The 16450-nt window shown below is 43.7% G+C and overlaps 1 protein-coding gene across 1 annotated transcript in view; it reads right to left on the minus strand.

Annotated features, from left to right (window-relative positions):
• Nucleotides 1-480: 480 nt before the first annotated feature.
• LOC135504020 (histone-lysine N-methyltransferase 2D-like) overlaps nt 481-16450 on the minus strand; it is a 48093-nt gene continuing 32123 nt past the window's right edge. Inside the window, 16 exon segments of the mRNA XM_064922267.1 lie at nt 481-3401; nt 3648-3756; nt 3830-3903; nt 4148-4433; nt 6435-6565; nt 6822-6958; nt 7175-8128; nt 8131-8515; nt 12366-12502; nt 12794-12926; nt 13187-13311; nt 13521-13696; nt 14100-14181; nt 14431-14566; nt 15575-15739; nt 15933-16076. Coding sequence (XP_064778339.1) covers nt 3309-3401; nt 3648-3756; nt 3830-3903; nt 4148-4433; nt 6435-6565; nt 6822-6958; nt 7175-8128; nt 8131-8515; nt 12366-12502; nt 12794-12926; nt 13187-13311; nt 13521-13696; nt 14100-14181; nt 14431-14566; nt 15575-15739; nt 15933-16076 — 3267 coding nt within the window. The 3' untranslated portion in view covers nt 481-3308.

Consider the following 16450-nt stretch of genomic DNA (forward strand, 5'->3'; position numbering starts at 1 on the left):
CTCTGATTCAGTGGGGTTAAATGTGGTAGACACATTTCAGTTGAACTGACTCTGTTCCCCCTTTCCCTTGTTCTGCATGCCATCAACACTTGGACCTCCATCTTTTTGGAGGTAAAGATGCATGCTATTTGTTTTTCATTTTGATATAGGGCGTGTATGTTGCTGGTACTATATTGGAAAGGAGTATACCACTGATTTAAGTACTTTGGGGTCAATCCTGGTATTTCATGAGCTTTGAGTAACAAATGGTTGTCAATAGAACCCGATGTCATATTCCTGTCTGTCATGGGATTTAGTTTTATCAAACATACTGTTCATACTGTACACACCTTAATTGTTAAACTAAGCTTTTCCAGAATAGTTTGTAGGGGATAGTTTTAATTTGAGTCAATGTCACTTAGATTTAGCCTACTTTAACTTCTAACCTATTAAGTCTAATCTCAAGTTAATATTTTTTATAAAACAAATGCAAGATCCAAGTTTATTTAAAATGCATTTTATTTTCCTTTACAAGAAAAAAAAGCAGAGAAAGAAATGGGAAAAGCTGTAACCTCTGCCGTTGTCCAAAAAAATGTACAATTCAAAATTATATTCATACAAAACATGCCAAACTTTTATATTCCCTAAAAGCGCTGCTGTAACAAACTTTTTTTTAAAGTAGGTTAGGTAAAAAAATTTTTTTAGAAATCTTTAAATTATTTAGGCTGAAATTCAGTGAGCTTCAAAATGTCTCATGGTCTTTCCTTGAAATATAAATATACCAAGAAAAAAATGGCAATCACTACCTCAACTTTTTGAGAATTACTCCATTAATTTACTATTGAGAGTGCAATTTATTCTCAGGTAGGGGAAGTACGGAGTTCACTTTGAATATTTAGTTGACATACAGGCCGATTAGCAGTTTTCACAAGATATACCAACACGTTCACTTCTATAGGGAAGATAAAAATAAAACACCAATCATATTTAATTATCTCAGTCAAGGAAGAGTTGAAGATTTTCCATTTACTTATAATCCAATGATGACCAAGGTATAGATAGGTTTTGGTAACGACAAGCAGTAGCATAAATAAAAACTAAATTGACAAAGTGTTATGCACCGTTGTACTCCTTTTACACAGTAAGTGATTTCTCATGTAATAATCATGACAACTTTCCATAATGGATCAACATTTATTCCACCCGTGGCTTCTCGTCCAAGTCATCGGAGAAGCCCAGCCGTGTCCACATACCTATTTTAACAAACTGTCTTTGAAATCTTATAGCAAAAAACGCTAATAGAAAAACAGGTCAATGCAAAAACACTGGTTCATTTACATAGATATTACATAGTTCCTTATATACACACACAGCTTAATCTCTCATAAAATGATATCCAGTGGTAGATTTTTAAATCAACTTTATTTCTCTACAATTTTAGATTTTTATTGATTAAAAAGGGGTTGATAGTTTTTTGCCCCCTATAGTATATAATATACAGTTTGTACACTTTTGCATTTTTCTTATGTGAGGTCAAGGTAGGAGTACAAGTAGAAGGGAGACGTCGTCATGGAGACCTCAGAACCCCCACATACTTTCTTTAAAGATTTACTTTCATAGAAAAATGCCCTTTTTTTTTTAAACAAGTCTTCCCCTGCCATTTCTTCAAGCTTCCAGTATAGAAGACCGTACTACCACTAGAAAACCACAATACAGGGACCTTTAGAAATACACCTAGCTGTGGTGTGGTAAGACAGGCAGGGAAAGACTCACTACAGTAAAGTTTACAACAGTCCACTACATGATAAAGAGAGGAAGAGGCTAGATTCATGGTTGATGGTCATTCAAGAAAAGATCAATGCAGATGGGATTTGAAGGACTAAAAGGTGAAAAACAAATGGGATAGTAGTCTAGTCTTGCATCATTAAGCTTTTTGCTTAATGTGTGACTTAAAGGCATTAAGCAGCAAGCGTACATTACATTTCCTTCACTCATTAGTTGGACTTGATCGTCTTGCCAAAGACTTGTTCAATTAGCGGTGTGATCCTGCTTCACTTTACATACTGAAGCTGTGTAAGCAACAATCATTCACACCAATCTCTCCCTCTCAGTCCTCAGCAACACAAGGGTAACTGTTATTGTGTCAATTCCCACACAAAGGAAAAACAAGAAAAGATACATAGAATCCAGGATGATCAGGAGTCATTTAAAGACACCTATTAAGCTTGTGATTGATCTTAATGTGATGGCTTAACCAATAAACGGTCATATAATTCCTTTTGTCTGTATACATCATTAATTAATAATAGGATTGTTGGCTAATTATTGTAAAATGATCATCAGCATAGAAGAGAACAAACCTGCTGTTAGTTAAAGTTTCCCTGCTTGTCCGAGAAGGCTATATAGTATTAGCCTAATGAAAACAACATTATCTCCCCCCCTCCACAGTAGCAGTTAACAGTATTTATACAAAGTAAGCAGTCACTTCCCACTAGATTAATGAGGTAGACTGAGGGTCCAACTAACCCACCTTTAAACTCCTTTAGTCAGGACAAGAATAAAACACCTGTCTGTCTGGTGCCTCTGGAGCCACAACTTTCATAGTATTTGACATCTTTCTCTTCTGCCTCTCAACGATACATAGTTCTTCTCTACACACTCAGAGCCACTGTCTTCAGGATTGTCTAGCTAGCCAATAATATCCACGTTGGGAAGTCAATCTTCACCAATGACGATGGGAACGTATATTTTCCTTGGGGGTAGGAAGGGGGGAGTGCAGGAGGAGGAGGATAGGTCTGCCTTTTTTTAAAATGCATTAGTTATTTATTAGTACTTAAAATGGCTTTCATCAAAGCTCAAGGTAAGGTCTGCCCTAAGAGAGTATTCATATCACGTAGAATCTGAACATTTGGTAGATGTGGAGAGGATTGTAATTCCATCCATAGTTACTGAAGGGGTAGCAGTAGGTAGAGGAAAGAGTTGCTTTTGGCAGAGAGGACACAGTTCATCCGCAAAAAGACTGTCCCATCATTCGACTGGATGTCAATACAGGTGGTTTGTTTGCTTGTATATCCATAATGCTCTTCAAACCTTTGGCTACAGGTGTGAATGCAAACGTCTTAGTCTTATTGTTTTGGAGGTCAGTTTCCCTCCTCGTTCGTCAGCTTACGAACAGCTTACGAACAGCTTACGAACAGCTTACGAACAGCTTACGAACAGCTTATGTACTGGGTAGTAGTAGCAATATTCTAAAGGCTTTGGCGCAGTAGTGTTCTGGCACCGGGGAGAAAGATACATATTTTTTTCCCTCTCCATTTCTCACAGTTAGTTTAGTTCATCCACTTTCGGCAATTCCAGGCTCCGCAGTGGCAAGGGATCTTGTGCTGATCGTCCTCAAAGTCAAACTGATAGTCGTACGTCAGCTAAGAGAAGAAACAGAGGTCAGTAACAACACTCTGCTGTAACATGTATTCATAAAACCTGGTTCAGTTGTCCAAACATGCGTTACAGTAACACAACCAAGACCCTCTAAAGAGCCAGTTAAGATTTAAACAACTCAATCAGTGAAGGAAACTATATTATGTACACAGTGGTACAAAAACAGTATACTGCGTATGTACAAAACTATAAATGGACATGTAGATGGCGACCAGGGCTCTGTGTCTCACCTCTTCTCCCTTGGGGATCCTGCGACTGGAGATGATGATGATCTTGTCCTCTTTGTCAAACGTAACCACCTCGGCAACACAGTTGGGCGCACAGGAGTGGTTGACATAGCTGAAGAGGAAAACAGGGTGAGACAGGGACAAACAAGCATAATATGAAATAAAAACAAAGACCCAACACTTACCGAGCAGGACCGCCGGTCAGAGTGGCATCGATCACATGCTCGTTATTGGTGCGGAACATGTAGATCCCACGGTTCTAGAAGAAAAGAAGCATGGAAGAGAGGTCGTGTAAACATTTCCGATCCACTGATACCTTATGGACAAAGATATTACAACCTTAGTCTTTTCACCTTCTTATTAAGTTTGTGTGTAAAATCAATAAACAATTGATCACAGCTAATGGGGATCCACATAAACAAAGACTATTGTCTGCTACTACTAGTCAACTACCAAGACTACTACTAGTCAACTACCAAGACTACTACTCAAGAGCCACCCACCTGTTCCTCATAGATCTTCTCGCGGCGGTTGGCCACCTCGTTGCGGATGATGGTTCCTATATACTCGATGACCATGGTGTGTTTGTCCAGGTCCTTGGCAGCGTATAGCCCCAGGCCCTGGATCTGGGACCGGGCCAGGTAAACGTTGTTCTTCCACTCGGTCTTCAGGCGCCGGTACTGGGAGGACTTGGAGTGGACAAACTGCTTGCTGTAGGGGGTGTTGATCTCGCCGGTGAAGGTGCTCTGGTAGGCCTTGGACATGGACGTACTGTTCAGGGTGTGAGGCCTAAGAGAGAGAGACACAGAACTAGATCAGAGTCAGTCTGCACAGTCATCATGTCAATCATTCAGTTTAGACTTGTTAGTTTACTACTAAGAAACTACTGGTTTCACTGCTCAGTATGACAACATTTGATAAAACACATTATGAGGGGGTGTGGTATATGGCCAACATACCACGGCTAAGGGCTGTTCTTATGCACGACACAACGCAGAGTATCTACCACAAACCCCCAAGGCGCCTTTTTGTTATTATAAACTGGTTACCAACGTACAGGGCCTTCGGAAAGTATTCAGACCCTTTAACTTTTCCCACATTTTGTGAAGTTACAGCCTCATTCTAAAATGGATGAACATTGTTATCTCCTCTCGTCAATCGAAAACACAATACCACAAAATGACAAAGCAAAAACAGGTTTAGACATTTTTCCAAATGTATTACAGAGGAAAAACTGAAATATCACATTTACATAAATATTCAGACCCTTTACTCAGTACAATGTTGAAGCACCTTTGGCAGCGATTACAGCCTAGAGTCTTGTTGGATATGACACTAAAAGCTTGGCACATCTGTATTTGGGGAGTTTCTCTCATTCTTCTCTGCAGATCTGTCAGGTTGGATGGGGAGCGTCGCTGCACAGCTATTTTCAGGTCTCTCCAGAGATGTTCGATTGGGTTCAAGTCCGGGCTCTGGCTGGGCCACTCAAGGACATTCAGAGACTTGTCCCGGAGCCACTCCTGCGGTGTCTTGGCTGTGTGCTTAGGGTCATTGTCCTGTTGGAAGGTGAACCTTCACCCCAGTCCTGAGCGCTCTGAAGCAGGTTTTCATCAAGGATCTCACTGTACTTGGCTCCGTTCAGCTTTCCCTTGACCCTGACTAGTCTCCCAGTCCCTGCCGCTGAAAAACATCCCCACAGCATGATGCTGTCACCATCATGCTTCACCGTAGGGATGGTGCCAGGTTTCCTCCAGACGTGACACTTGGCATTCAAGCCAAGAGTTCAATCTTGGTTTCATCAGAGCAAAGGATCTTGTTACACATGGTCTGAGTCCTTTAGGTGCCTTTTGGCAAACTCCAAGCGGGCTGCCATGTGTCTTTTACTGAGGAGTGGCTTCCGTCTGGCCACTCTACCATAAAGGCCTGATTGAGTGCTCCACAGAGGAGCTCTGTCAGAGTGACCATTGCATTTGTGGTCGCCTACCTGATCTAGGAAGGGTCTGTGTGGTTCCAAACTTCTTCCTTTTAAGAGTGATGGAAGCCACTGTGTTCTTGGGGACCTTCAATACCGCAGACATGTTTTGGTACCCTTCCCCAGATCTTTTCCTCGACACAATCCTGTCTGAGAGCGCAACAGACAATTCCTTCAACGTCATGGCTTGGTTTTGCTCCGACATGCACTGTCAACAGTGGGACCTTATATAGACAGGTGTTTGCCTTTCCAAATAATGTCCAATCAATTTAATTTACCACAGGTGGACTCCAATCAAGCAGTAGAAACATCAAGGATGATCAATGGAAACAGGATGTCCCTGAGCTCAATATCGAGTCTCATAGCTAAGGGTCTGAATACTTATTTAAATAAGGTATTTTTTTATTTTTTTTATAAATTTGCAAAAAAAAACATTTCGCTTTGTCATTATGGGGTATTGTGTGTGTGAACTGATGATACTTTTTGTAAATTTTGATACATTTTAGAATAAGGCTGTAACATAACAAAATGAGTGAAGGGGGAAGAGGTATAAATACTTTCTGAATGCACTGTACATTTTTACAGTTAAAATACATGTTTTGTCCTACCCGCAGTATATGGTCTGATATACCACAGCTTTCGGCCAATCAGCATTCAGGTCTCAAACCACCCAGTTTATAATATAACTATTACTATAGATCTATTTGGAATAGTATATTGCAGTCTTACATCTTGCAGTGCAAGAGGATCTTGATCATACCTGCAGTTTCTCTCTACAGTACAATAAGAATCTGTGGAGGACTATACTGCAGTCTTACCTCTTGCAGTGTGTGAGGATCTTGGGTTCGGAACGGGCGCAGCCAGTGGGGTTGATCATGAGGGGCAGCTCCATCAGAGGGTGGCGACCATAACGGAACACATAGTTCTGGCAGTTCTCCACTCCAGGCAACTGATAATGTAACACACAGGATGTTAGTGAAGTTAACGATGAAATAACATTGTCTATCTCACAGATGAAACCTTATTTCCTCTACAGTATACTACTGTTAACCAAAGTCCTGGTGACTCTGGTCGAAAGGACTCAAAGTAGGGCACTGTATGGCTTAATAGGGTGACATTGGAGACAGACATTGATATTATGGAAACAAATGAGAGCAGAGGGGAAAAACAAAATGGCGATGCCGCTTTCCCTTAGGACTTCTTACCGACTCAGTGATGCGCAGCACGGCGTGGACAGTGAGGCCGTACATCTCCTCTGCCTTCACGTGATCAGTGAACAGTTTCAGCATGGCAGACTCTTCTCTCAGCTTAGCTACAGACTGAACCACTCTGTCCCAGATTCCTAGAGGAAACACAGGACATGGTTACAGACCAGATTAGTAAATAGCAGAGGTGGAGTCAATTTCATTTAAATTACAGAAATGGCTGGGATTGCAATGAAATTCTGAATTAAAGGCAATTTAGACATATTAACCTGAACTGTGGTCAGTTCTGTGACTACGCATTTCAACAGAGGGGCAGCGAGAGCAGGGTGTGGGGACAGACTTTAAGAATGTACCTTCTGGGCTGGTGTCGCGGTAGTGCAGGTCCTCCTGTCCATGCTCCAGCACCCGTACCTCGAACATCGGCCTTCCCTCCGTCTCGCTGATACGGCAACGATACCGACACCGGCGATTAGGCACCCGCGTGCTCCAGTAGATCCTGGTAGCCTCGAAGCCCACGGGGAAGATGGCGGTCGGGGAGTGGAAGGCTTGCATCTGAGATGGCAGCAGCTGACCTACGGCGTGGAAGATGAGGCCACCTACGCGGAACAGGTGGATGCGGTCGCCGCGTTGTAAGATACTGGCGATCTGCTTGACCTCGTCTCTCTCGATGTAAACGCGGCGGAACACGGCGAAGCCCGTCAGCTCCTCCTCGCTGGGTCCTTTCAGTTTGTGTTGGGTGCACAGCATGGTCTTGTCCCTGAAGAACATGCAGCGGGCCCGGATGCCGCAGGTGAAGTGGTAGACGTTGGGGCAGCGCAGGCGGTTGCAGCTGTTGGTAGCACCAGTCTTCTGGCAACAGGCACAGCGGGTGCGGAGACCGCGCCTCAACGCCATTTCTACGTTCATCAGCGCGCCTCCCTGCGTCTCGTACACCTCCGTGCTCCACAGGGCGCAGTTGAGATGAACCCACAGGTCCACATCGATGTTGAGGAGCCTGGCGGGGCCGTCTGTGGCGCCATCGCCCTCCTCGTGGCAGAAGCAGCACTTGCGTTTGTCCCGGGGCAGCTTGTCAGGTCTCAGGGTGATGCGGAGACGCTCCATGAGCTCTGAGACCCCGCGGCTGCTCTCCTTCTTGGAACCTCCTTTACGGATGGTGATGACGATCTGGAGACGCTTCCAGCGGAGGCCCTTCCACTTCTTCACCTTGGGCCGGACCACCATCTCCTCAGGGTCGGGGGAGAGGGGCCTGCTGCGGTGCTTGACCTTGGGGGAGGTAACCTCCAGGCTGGGGGTTGGGGAGGTGGGGATGTCCTGGGGGCTGGCTGGTCAGCAGGCTTGGCATCATAGTCTGCCTCAGCACTAGCATCAGGAGGAGGAAGGATGGCTTCAGCGTCAGGCTCCATTTTGATCTGAACAGGGGGGGTGGCAGGCTCTGTTTTGACCTGAATGGTGGTCTGAGCAGGGCTGGAGGGAGCTTGAGAGGGAGATGGTGGCTGGGTGGTGGAGGGGGAGGCTGGCTGGGTTGGAGGCTCAGTCTCAGGCTCACTAGTAAGAGCAGGGGCAGGAGGTGGAGGAGAAGGAGAGGAGGGCGGGGAGTCTTCAACAGGGATGACAGGAAGGTGGTGTACATCCAGGTCAGACACGTTAGTTGTATAACAGTGCTGAACAGGTTTGTCCTCCTGCTCCGGCAACTCCTGAGAGAGAAATGAAAGTGTTTTTAGGGATCATCTGCCGGTCACTGACAATAAGAAAGCCATGTGCAAAGGTCTCCAGCTAACCAGACTAATAGTAATTGATTGGATTTACAGTGGCTTTTTTCCTATGTTGTTGCCTTGCAACCTGGATTTTGGGGAATATTGTATCATTTGATTTACACAACATGTCTACCACTTTGAACATGCAAAATATTTTTTTATTGTGAAAACAAAAAAAGACAAAACAGAAAACTTGAGCGTACATAACTATTCACCCCCCCAAAGTCAATACTTTGTAGAGTCACCTTTTGCAGCAATTACAGCTGCAAGTCTCTTGGGCTGTGTCTCTATAAGCTTGGCACATCTTTCCACTGCGATTTTTGCCCATTCTTCAAGGCAAAACTTCTCCAGTTGGATGGGTTCCGCTCGTGTACAGCAGTATTTAAGTCATAGCACAGATTCTCAATTGGATTGAGGTCTGCGCTTTGACTAGGCCATTCCAAGACATGGAACACGAGTATTGCTTTAGCAGTATATGCTTAGGGTCATTGTCCTGCTGGAAGGTGAACCTCCATCCCAGTCTCAAATCTCTGGAAGACTGAAACAGGTTTCCCTCAAGAACTTCCCTGTATTTAGCACCATAAAACATTCCTTCAATTCTGACCAGTTTCCCAGTCCCTGCCGATGAAAAACATCCCCACAGCATGATGCTGCCATCAGGTTGATTCAAAACTAAGATAGAAAACTTGAGGTGATGAGATGTTGGGTTTGCGTCAGCCATAGTGTTTTCCTTAAATGGCCAAAAAGCTAAATTTTAGTCTCATCTGACCAGAGTACCTTCTTCTATATGTTTGGGGAGCCTCCCACATGCCTTTTGGCAAACACCAAATGTGTTTGCTTACTTTTTCTTTAACAATGGCTTTTTTCTGGCCACTCTTCCATAAAGCCCAGCTCTGTGGAGTGAACGGCTTAAAGTGGTCCTATGGACAGATACTCCAATCTCTGCTGTGGAGGTTATCAAGGTTATCTTTGGTCTCTTTGTTGCCCCTCTGATTAATGCCCTCCTTGCCTGGTCCGTGAGTTTTGGTGGGCGGCCCTCTCTTGGCAGGTTTGTTGTGGTGCCATATTCTTTCCATGTTTTTAATAATGGATTTAACGGTGCTCCGTGGGATGTTCAAAGTTTCTGATATTTTTTTATAACCCAACCCTGATCTGTACCTCTTCACAACTTTGTCCCTGACCTGTTTGGAGAGCTACTTGGTCTTCATGGTGCCGCTTGCTTGGTGGTGCCCCTTGCTTAGTGGTGTTGCAGACTCTGGGGCCTTTCAGACCAGGTGTATATATACACTGAGATCATATGACACTTCGATGAAGTTCACCTGTGTGTAATCTAACTAATTATGTGACTTCTGAAGGTAACTGGTTGCACCAGATGTTATTTAGGCGCTTCATAGCAAAGGGGTGAAGGGGTGAATACAAATGCACACACCACTTTTCCTTTTATTTTTTAAATAAGTACTTTTTTTTCATTTCACTTCACCAATTTGGACTATTTTGTGTAAGTCCATTACATAAAAATCATAAAATTACAGGCTGTAATGCAACAAAATAGGAAAAAACACCAAGGGAAGTGAATACTTTTAAAAGGCACTGTATATAGCTATTTCCAGATGCTCAAAGGATTTTACCTAATAAGGGATAAAGGGTCATTTTTGGAATGTTAAGTATAGACAAGCACAGATTTATATGAGCATACTATTAACATATTTGAGCTAAAATATAATGATAATTATAAATTGGGTATTTCAAGCCATGAATGCTGATTGGCTGACAGCCGTGGTATATCAGACCATATACCACAGGTATGACAAAACATTTTTTCTGTTCTAATTATGTTGGTAACCAGTTTATAATAGCCATAAGGCACTCAGTGTTGCGTCGTGCATTAGAACAGCCCTTAGCCGTGGTATATTGGCCATATACCACACCCCCTCTAGCCTTGTTGTTTAAATATAGCTACATCATAAATATACAAGGTTATATCATAGGGAGACTGTACAGGGATGTGATCAGGATGTTGGCGTAGCGATAGGTCTGCAGACTCAGTTGTCCTGAGTCTGCACAACACTGCCAGGACCTAGAATCAATGGAGACAAGTTTTTTAATTCTATATCTCTTGACACATTCATGAAAATAGTCATGGCCTCTAAATCTTGAAGTTGCATACTGGACCCAAATCCAAATAAAACTACTGAAAGAGCTGCTTCCTGTGCTTGGCCCTCCTACGTTGAACATAGCAAACGGCTACCAATCCACCGGATGTGTACCGAACTCACTAAAAGTAGCAATAATACATTTCTCTTGAAAAAGCCAAATCTTGACCCAGAAATTGTAAAAACACTAAAATCGGCCTTAATTCGAATCTCCAATTCCTCTCCCCAAAAAATTAAAAAGCTGTTGCGCAGTAACTCACTGCCTTCCTGAAGACAAATAATGTATTTGAAACGCTTCAACAGTCTGGTTTTAGATCCCATCATAGCACTGAGACTGCACTCGTGAAGGTGGTAAATTACCTTTTAATGGCGTCAGACCAAGGCTCTGCATCTGTCCTCGTGTACCTAGACCTTAGAGCTGATTTTGACACCATCAATCACCACAGTCTTTTGGAGCGATTGGAAACACTAATTGGTCTACATGGAGAAGTTCTTGCCTGGTTTAGGTCTTATCTGTCGGGAAAGATATCAGTTTGTCTCTCTGGATGGTTTGTTTGTCCTCTGACAAATCAATTGTAAATGTCAGTGTTCATCAAGGTTCCATTTTAGGACCACTATTGTTTTCACTATATATTTTACCTCTTGGTGATGTCATTCGGAAACATAATGTTAACTTTCACTGCTATGTGGACGATACACAGCTGTACATTTCGATGAAACACGGTGAAGCCCCAAAATTGCCTACCGTGGAAGTTTGTGTTTCAGACATAGAGAAGTGGATGGCGGTAAAAGTTGGGGCCACAGTGTCTCCCGACCCCTCCTGTCTCAGCCTCCAGTATTTATGCTGCAATAGTTCATGTGTCAGGGGGCAAGGGTCAGTCTGTTATATCTGGTGTAATTCTCCCTACTTATCTGGTGTCCTGTGCAAATTTAAGTATGCTCCCTCTAATTCTCTCTCTCTCCCTCTCCTCCCAGAGGACCTGAGCCCTAGGACCATGCCTCAGGACTACCTGGCCTGATGTCTCCTTGCTGTTCCTTGCTGTTCCCAGTCCGTCTGGTCGTGCTTCTGCTCCCGTTTCAACTGTTCTGCCTGTGGCTATAGAACCCTGACCTGTTCACCGGATGTGCCACCTTGTCCCAGACCTGCTGTTTTCTAATCTCTCTACCGCACGCACCTGCTGTCTCAAACTCTGAATGCTCGGCTATGAAAAACCAACTAACATTTACTCCTGAGGTGCTGACCTGTTGCACCCTCTTCAACCACTGTGATTATTATTATTTGACCCTGCTGGTCATCTATGAACATTTGAACATCTTGGCCATGTTCTGTTACAATCTCCACCCAGCACAGCCAGAAGAGGACTGGCCACCAGTCAGAGCCTGGTTCCTCTCTAGGCTTCTTCCTAGGTTCCTTCCTAGGTTCCTTCCTAGGTTCCTAGGGAGTTTTCCCTAGCCACCGTTCTTCTACATCTGCATTGCTTGCTGTTTGGGGTTTTAGGCTGGGTTTCTGTACAGCTTCATAAACACATGTGATTGATTGATTCTATTTATTGGAGAATAAATATAAAAAAGTAAGCCTTTCTGATGAATCAGGAAATATCCCATTCCTGAAATAAATAGAATGCAGTGGGACGTACCTGTTTGATGAGTGAGAGGATGTCCACCTGTTTCTTCAGAGTGCAGCCTGGCAGAGAAATATCAAACTGTCTCAGCCACTCTGCATTCTGGCTGGGTGAACTACCTTCTATACCACCAGTCTTCACACACAGGGCACCTGAGGGGAGACTTCACTGTTACATTTATTGATAAAACCAATCATGGTATCTGACCATTTCATGTTCTGTTTCTCCAATACATTTATCTAGCTAACCATGTTCTCCAAAGTAAGACGGGGTAAATTCAACCTGGAGAAACTTTAAACTCAGGATGAGCTTATCCTCCTTGCTAAACCTTAGGTTTCTGGTTAGATCAATATTTAGTAGGTAACAACATTGGATCTACATTATATTTGAGACTTTCTAAGTGTGAAGATAAATATAATACAAGTCAGCTGGAGGTCCAGTACCTGGTTGTACGGGTTCTTTGCCAGGTCCTGAGGCTCCTGCCCTGCCTGGGCTGGGAGAGAAAGCTACCTCATAGGAACCAGGCATCCGTATGTGCAGCAGCTGAGCCACCACCACCATCACATGGTTCAGATTCTAGAGAAATATACGTCAACCAATCAATCAAGATCTTGGTTGTTTTCAATGAGACACAGTTCATGGTTCAGTTCAGGCAGGAGATCGCCTGGTGCCACATCGGTTTGTGTCATATTGCCAAACATGACGCAGCAATTACCATAGGAGTTGGCAAGACAGCACAAACTGATCTGGGACCAGTCTAGATAGGAGAGGGGTTGATGTGAAAGTGAGAGTGGGTAGGAAAGGGGTGTAAGGATGGAAGGGGGTTAGCTCGGTACCTTGGCTGCAGCGGAGGACAGTGTGAAGGTCACAGCAACCTCGTTGCTCTTGGCTTCGTCCCAGGGGTTGGTTGTAGACACCGCCTTGCCATCAGCTGCTTCAAATGGCTTGTTCTCTGGAAACACTGGACAAGGACAGAAAAAAGGTGACGTGGACTGGCAAGACAGAGGGAATCCATAAGTAAGGGATTTCAGAAGTGATAGTCCAAATATTTGTTTTATGTACATTTTAAAGTATTTTAGTTATTGAGCAATGCTCTTAGATGCTCAAGAATCACCTACAATAAGTGCATTTTCAACAAATATATTTTTTATGCCTGTATAGTGGTCCTACCAGGGATGGCAGTGCAGGGGATGAGTGGTATGGTAGGGGAGATGGTTCTCTCCATCTCCTCCTCTTTGGGTTCTCGGAAGCGCGGGAAGCGTAGCGCCTCGTCACCTAAGTCACACTCAGGAGAGGATGCTGGGACAATACTGTCTGGAGCGTCGCTGTCCTCATCACTTTCCATCCTGAAAGATACAGGGAAGGTCATGTCTGAGATTACTAAATAACTACTCATTATTATTGGAGTACTTTTTTAGTATTGAGAGCAAAATTGATGCTCTCCATCCTGGAAAATACAGTTGGTAGGTCTAAAGGCCACACTGGGTAATATAATGGGAGGTAATATACATGTCAGAGAAGTAGAGGAGGATGTTCGCCCTCAAAATATTGAGGGAAAGTTTAAAACAGTAACAGCAATGTGATCCCAATAAAAGCATGTCATCCCATTGGCTTAGGCAATTTAAAAAGTTCTCTCAAATGTATTTTCACCCATCCTCCTTCAAAACCCTTTAAATCACTAACACAGCCGTCACTGATACGGTACATGTCACGCAGAGACGCAGGATTCAGACAGGCTCTGTATCATACCTGATGTCCTCGTTCTGGTTGTGAGGTGGGGTGGGGAGCGCAGCTAAAATATCCACACTCTTCACCTCCTCAGTCACAGAATCTACAGGCAAATTATAGAGATACAACTATTAACATACTGTTCAGCTGCTCATCAAGTCGGACTGCAATCTACAAAATCCTTACATTGGTCCTTCGAGCCAAATGGGAACACAAAATTGCTCTGAGGGTTTTAGATTACACAATTCACTACCTGAATTTTGGGGTGGCTGTACAAAACCCCACAGACGTTCAGAAGGGAGACTAAGTGTGATTTTATTTTTAATAAAAATAAATAAAAGCCTCTTCTTACCCATAGTGTCCTCTGTTTCCTGTTCCTCAGTCAGCTCCTCCACAGCTGTAGCCCCGTTGAGCAATTTGTGCTGCACCGAGGGGGGTGGTGTGGGGGGCAGGGAAGACGGGGGTGTCGGTGGATTACTAAGGTTACTCTGTTAGGATATAGGGTTAGCCAAGGTTACACAGTTGACAGTGGGATAATTGAGAGCAATAAAAGTGCTTGTTGTCATATGCACATCTTCTTAAACTTAGTTGCTGGGCGAGTGAATACATACTGAACAAAAATAGAAACACAACATGTAAAGTGTAGGTCCCATGTTTTATGAGATGAAATAAAAGATCCCAGAAATGTTTCATACGCACAAAAGGCACATCTCTCTCAAATTTGGTGCACAAATGTGTTTATATCCCCGTTAGTGAGCATTTCTCCTTTGCCAAGATAATCCATGCACCTGACAGCTGTGGCATATGAAGAAGCTGATTTAAACAGCATGATCATTACACAGGTGCACCTTGTGCTGGGGACAATAACGGGCCACACTAAAATCTGCAGTGTTGTCACACAACACCAAAGATGTCTCAAGTTGAGGGAGCGTGCAATTGGCATGCAGACTGCAGGAATGTCCACCAGAGCTTTTGCCAGAGAACTGAATGTTCATTTCCTCCGACATCATTTTAGAGAATTTCGCAGTACATCCAACAGGCCTCACAACCCGCAGACCACGCGTAACCACGCCAGCCCAGGACCTCCACATCCAGCTTCTTCACCTGCATGATGGTCTGAGACCAGCCTCCAGGACAGCTGATGAAACTGAGGAGTATTTCTGTCTGTAATAAAGCCCTTTTGTGGGGAAAAACTCATTCTGATTGGCTGGGCTTAGCTCCCCAGCGGTAGGGCCCTCCCTGGCCCAGCCATGCACTCTGCCCCTGCCAAGTCATGTGAAATCCATTGATTAGGATCTAATGAATTTATTTAAATTGACTGATTTCCTTTTATAAACTGTAACTCAGTAAAATCGTTGAAATTGTTGCATGTTGCTTTTATAGTTTTGTTCAGTATACACACTAATACTCCTGCATCAAGAGCAATATGCAGCTGGAAATTTGGACCACAACAGTAAGTCCATGCTGTACACATCAGGTTGCTTAACGGAACATACCTTGGTGAGCAGCTGAGAGTAGTAGTCTGGGATGTTCCCCAGTAACGCATTTCCAAAGGGGCCCTTGAGCTGGGCCTTGCCGTTGGCTGGGCTGCTGCCGAAGGGGGCGAACAGGTCCAGACTGGCAGTGATGGAGGGCTCCATCAGGGGAAGGAGAGAAAGGCCCTGGAAGAAAAGAATGACAAAACTGTTACGTTTTTGTCACAGCAACAAAACAAGCCACATTAGGTATTACTGTCAACAGTGGCATCCTACCAAACATGTGTAAAAAAATTATTATTTGAAAATATATATATAAAGTTCCACCCTTTCATTAAATTCATGTGTCACACTGCGTTTCAGTGAGAAAAGGTGTTACCTGTTTCAGTTGTTTCATCAGGGCCTCAGTGCTCTTCCCAATCTCCTCTTTCTTCTTCTTACGGGACTGGGGTGCTCGTTCTCCAGGCTTGTTGGATCGCTTTGCCTTGGCAACAGGGGCCCTCTTTGTGATGGATTGCAGATCCTGAGACAAACAAAAGCAATGAAGCAATTCATTGGCACAAATTCATCTACTTCAACTTTTAAAATAGAAGTAGATCTGTAGGCATCCATAGCACTGTTTTAAGCATCAATTTGTTCCCATGTTCTTACCCAAATTGTGTGCAACACCGGTTAAACTCTAATATTTCAAGTTCAAGCATTTCGATACACAAGCATTTCGCTACACTCGCATTAACATCTGCTAACCATGTGTATGTGACAAATAAAATTTGATTTGATATTCCTCAAAACACAGGGAAGGGATAAGGACCTTGGAGTTTGATGAAAAACAGCAGCTTTTTGGGGGAACAATAACCTCCATGACAAGTAAAAATGACTGACATGGCAGATTCTGAC

The sequence above is a fragment of the Oncorhynchus masou genome, chromosome 18 (assembly GCF_036934945.1).
Source record: "Oncorhynchus masou masou isolate Uvic2021 chromosome 18, UVic_Omas_1.1, whole genome shotgun sequence".
In the NCBI taxonomy this organism is placed as follows: domain Eukaryota; kingdom Metazoa; phylum Chordata; class Actinopteri; order Salmoniformes; family Salmonidae; genus Oncorhynchus; species Oncorhynchus masou.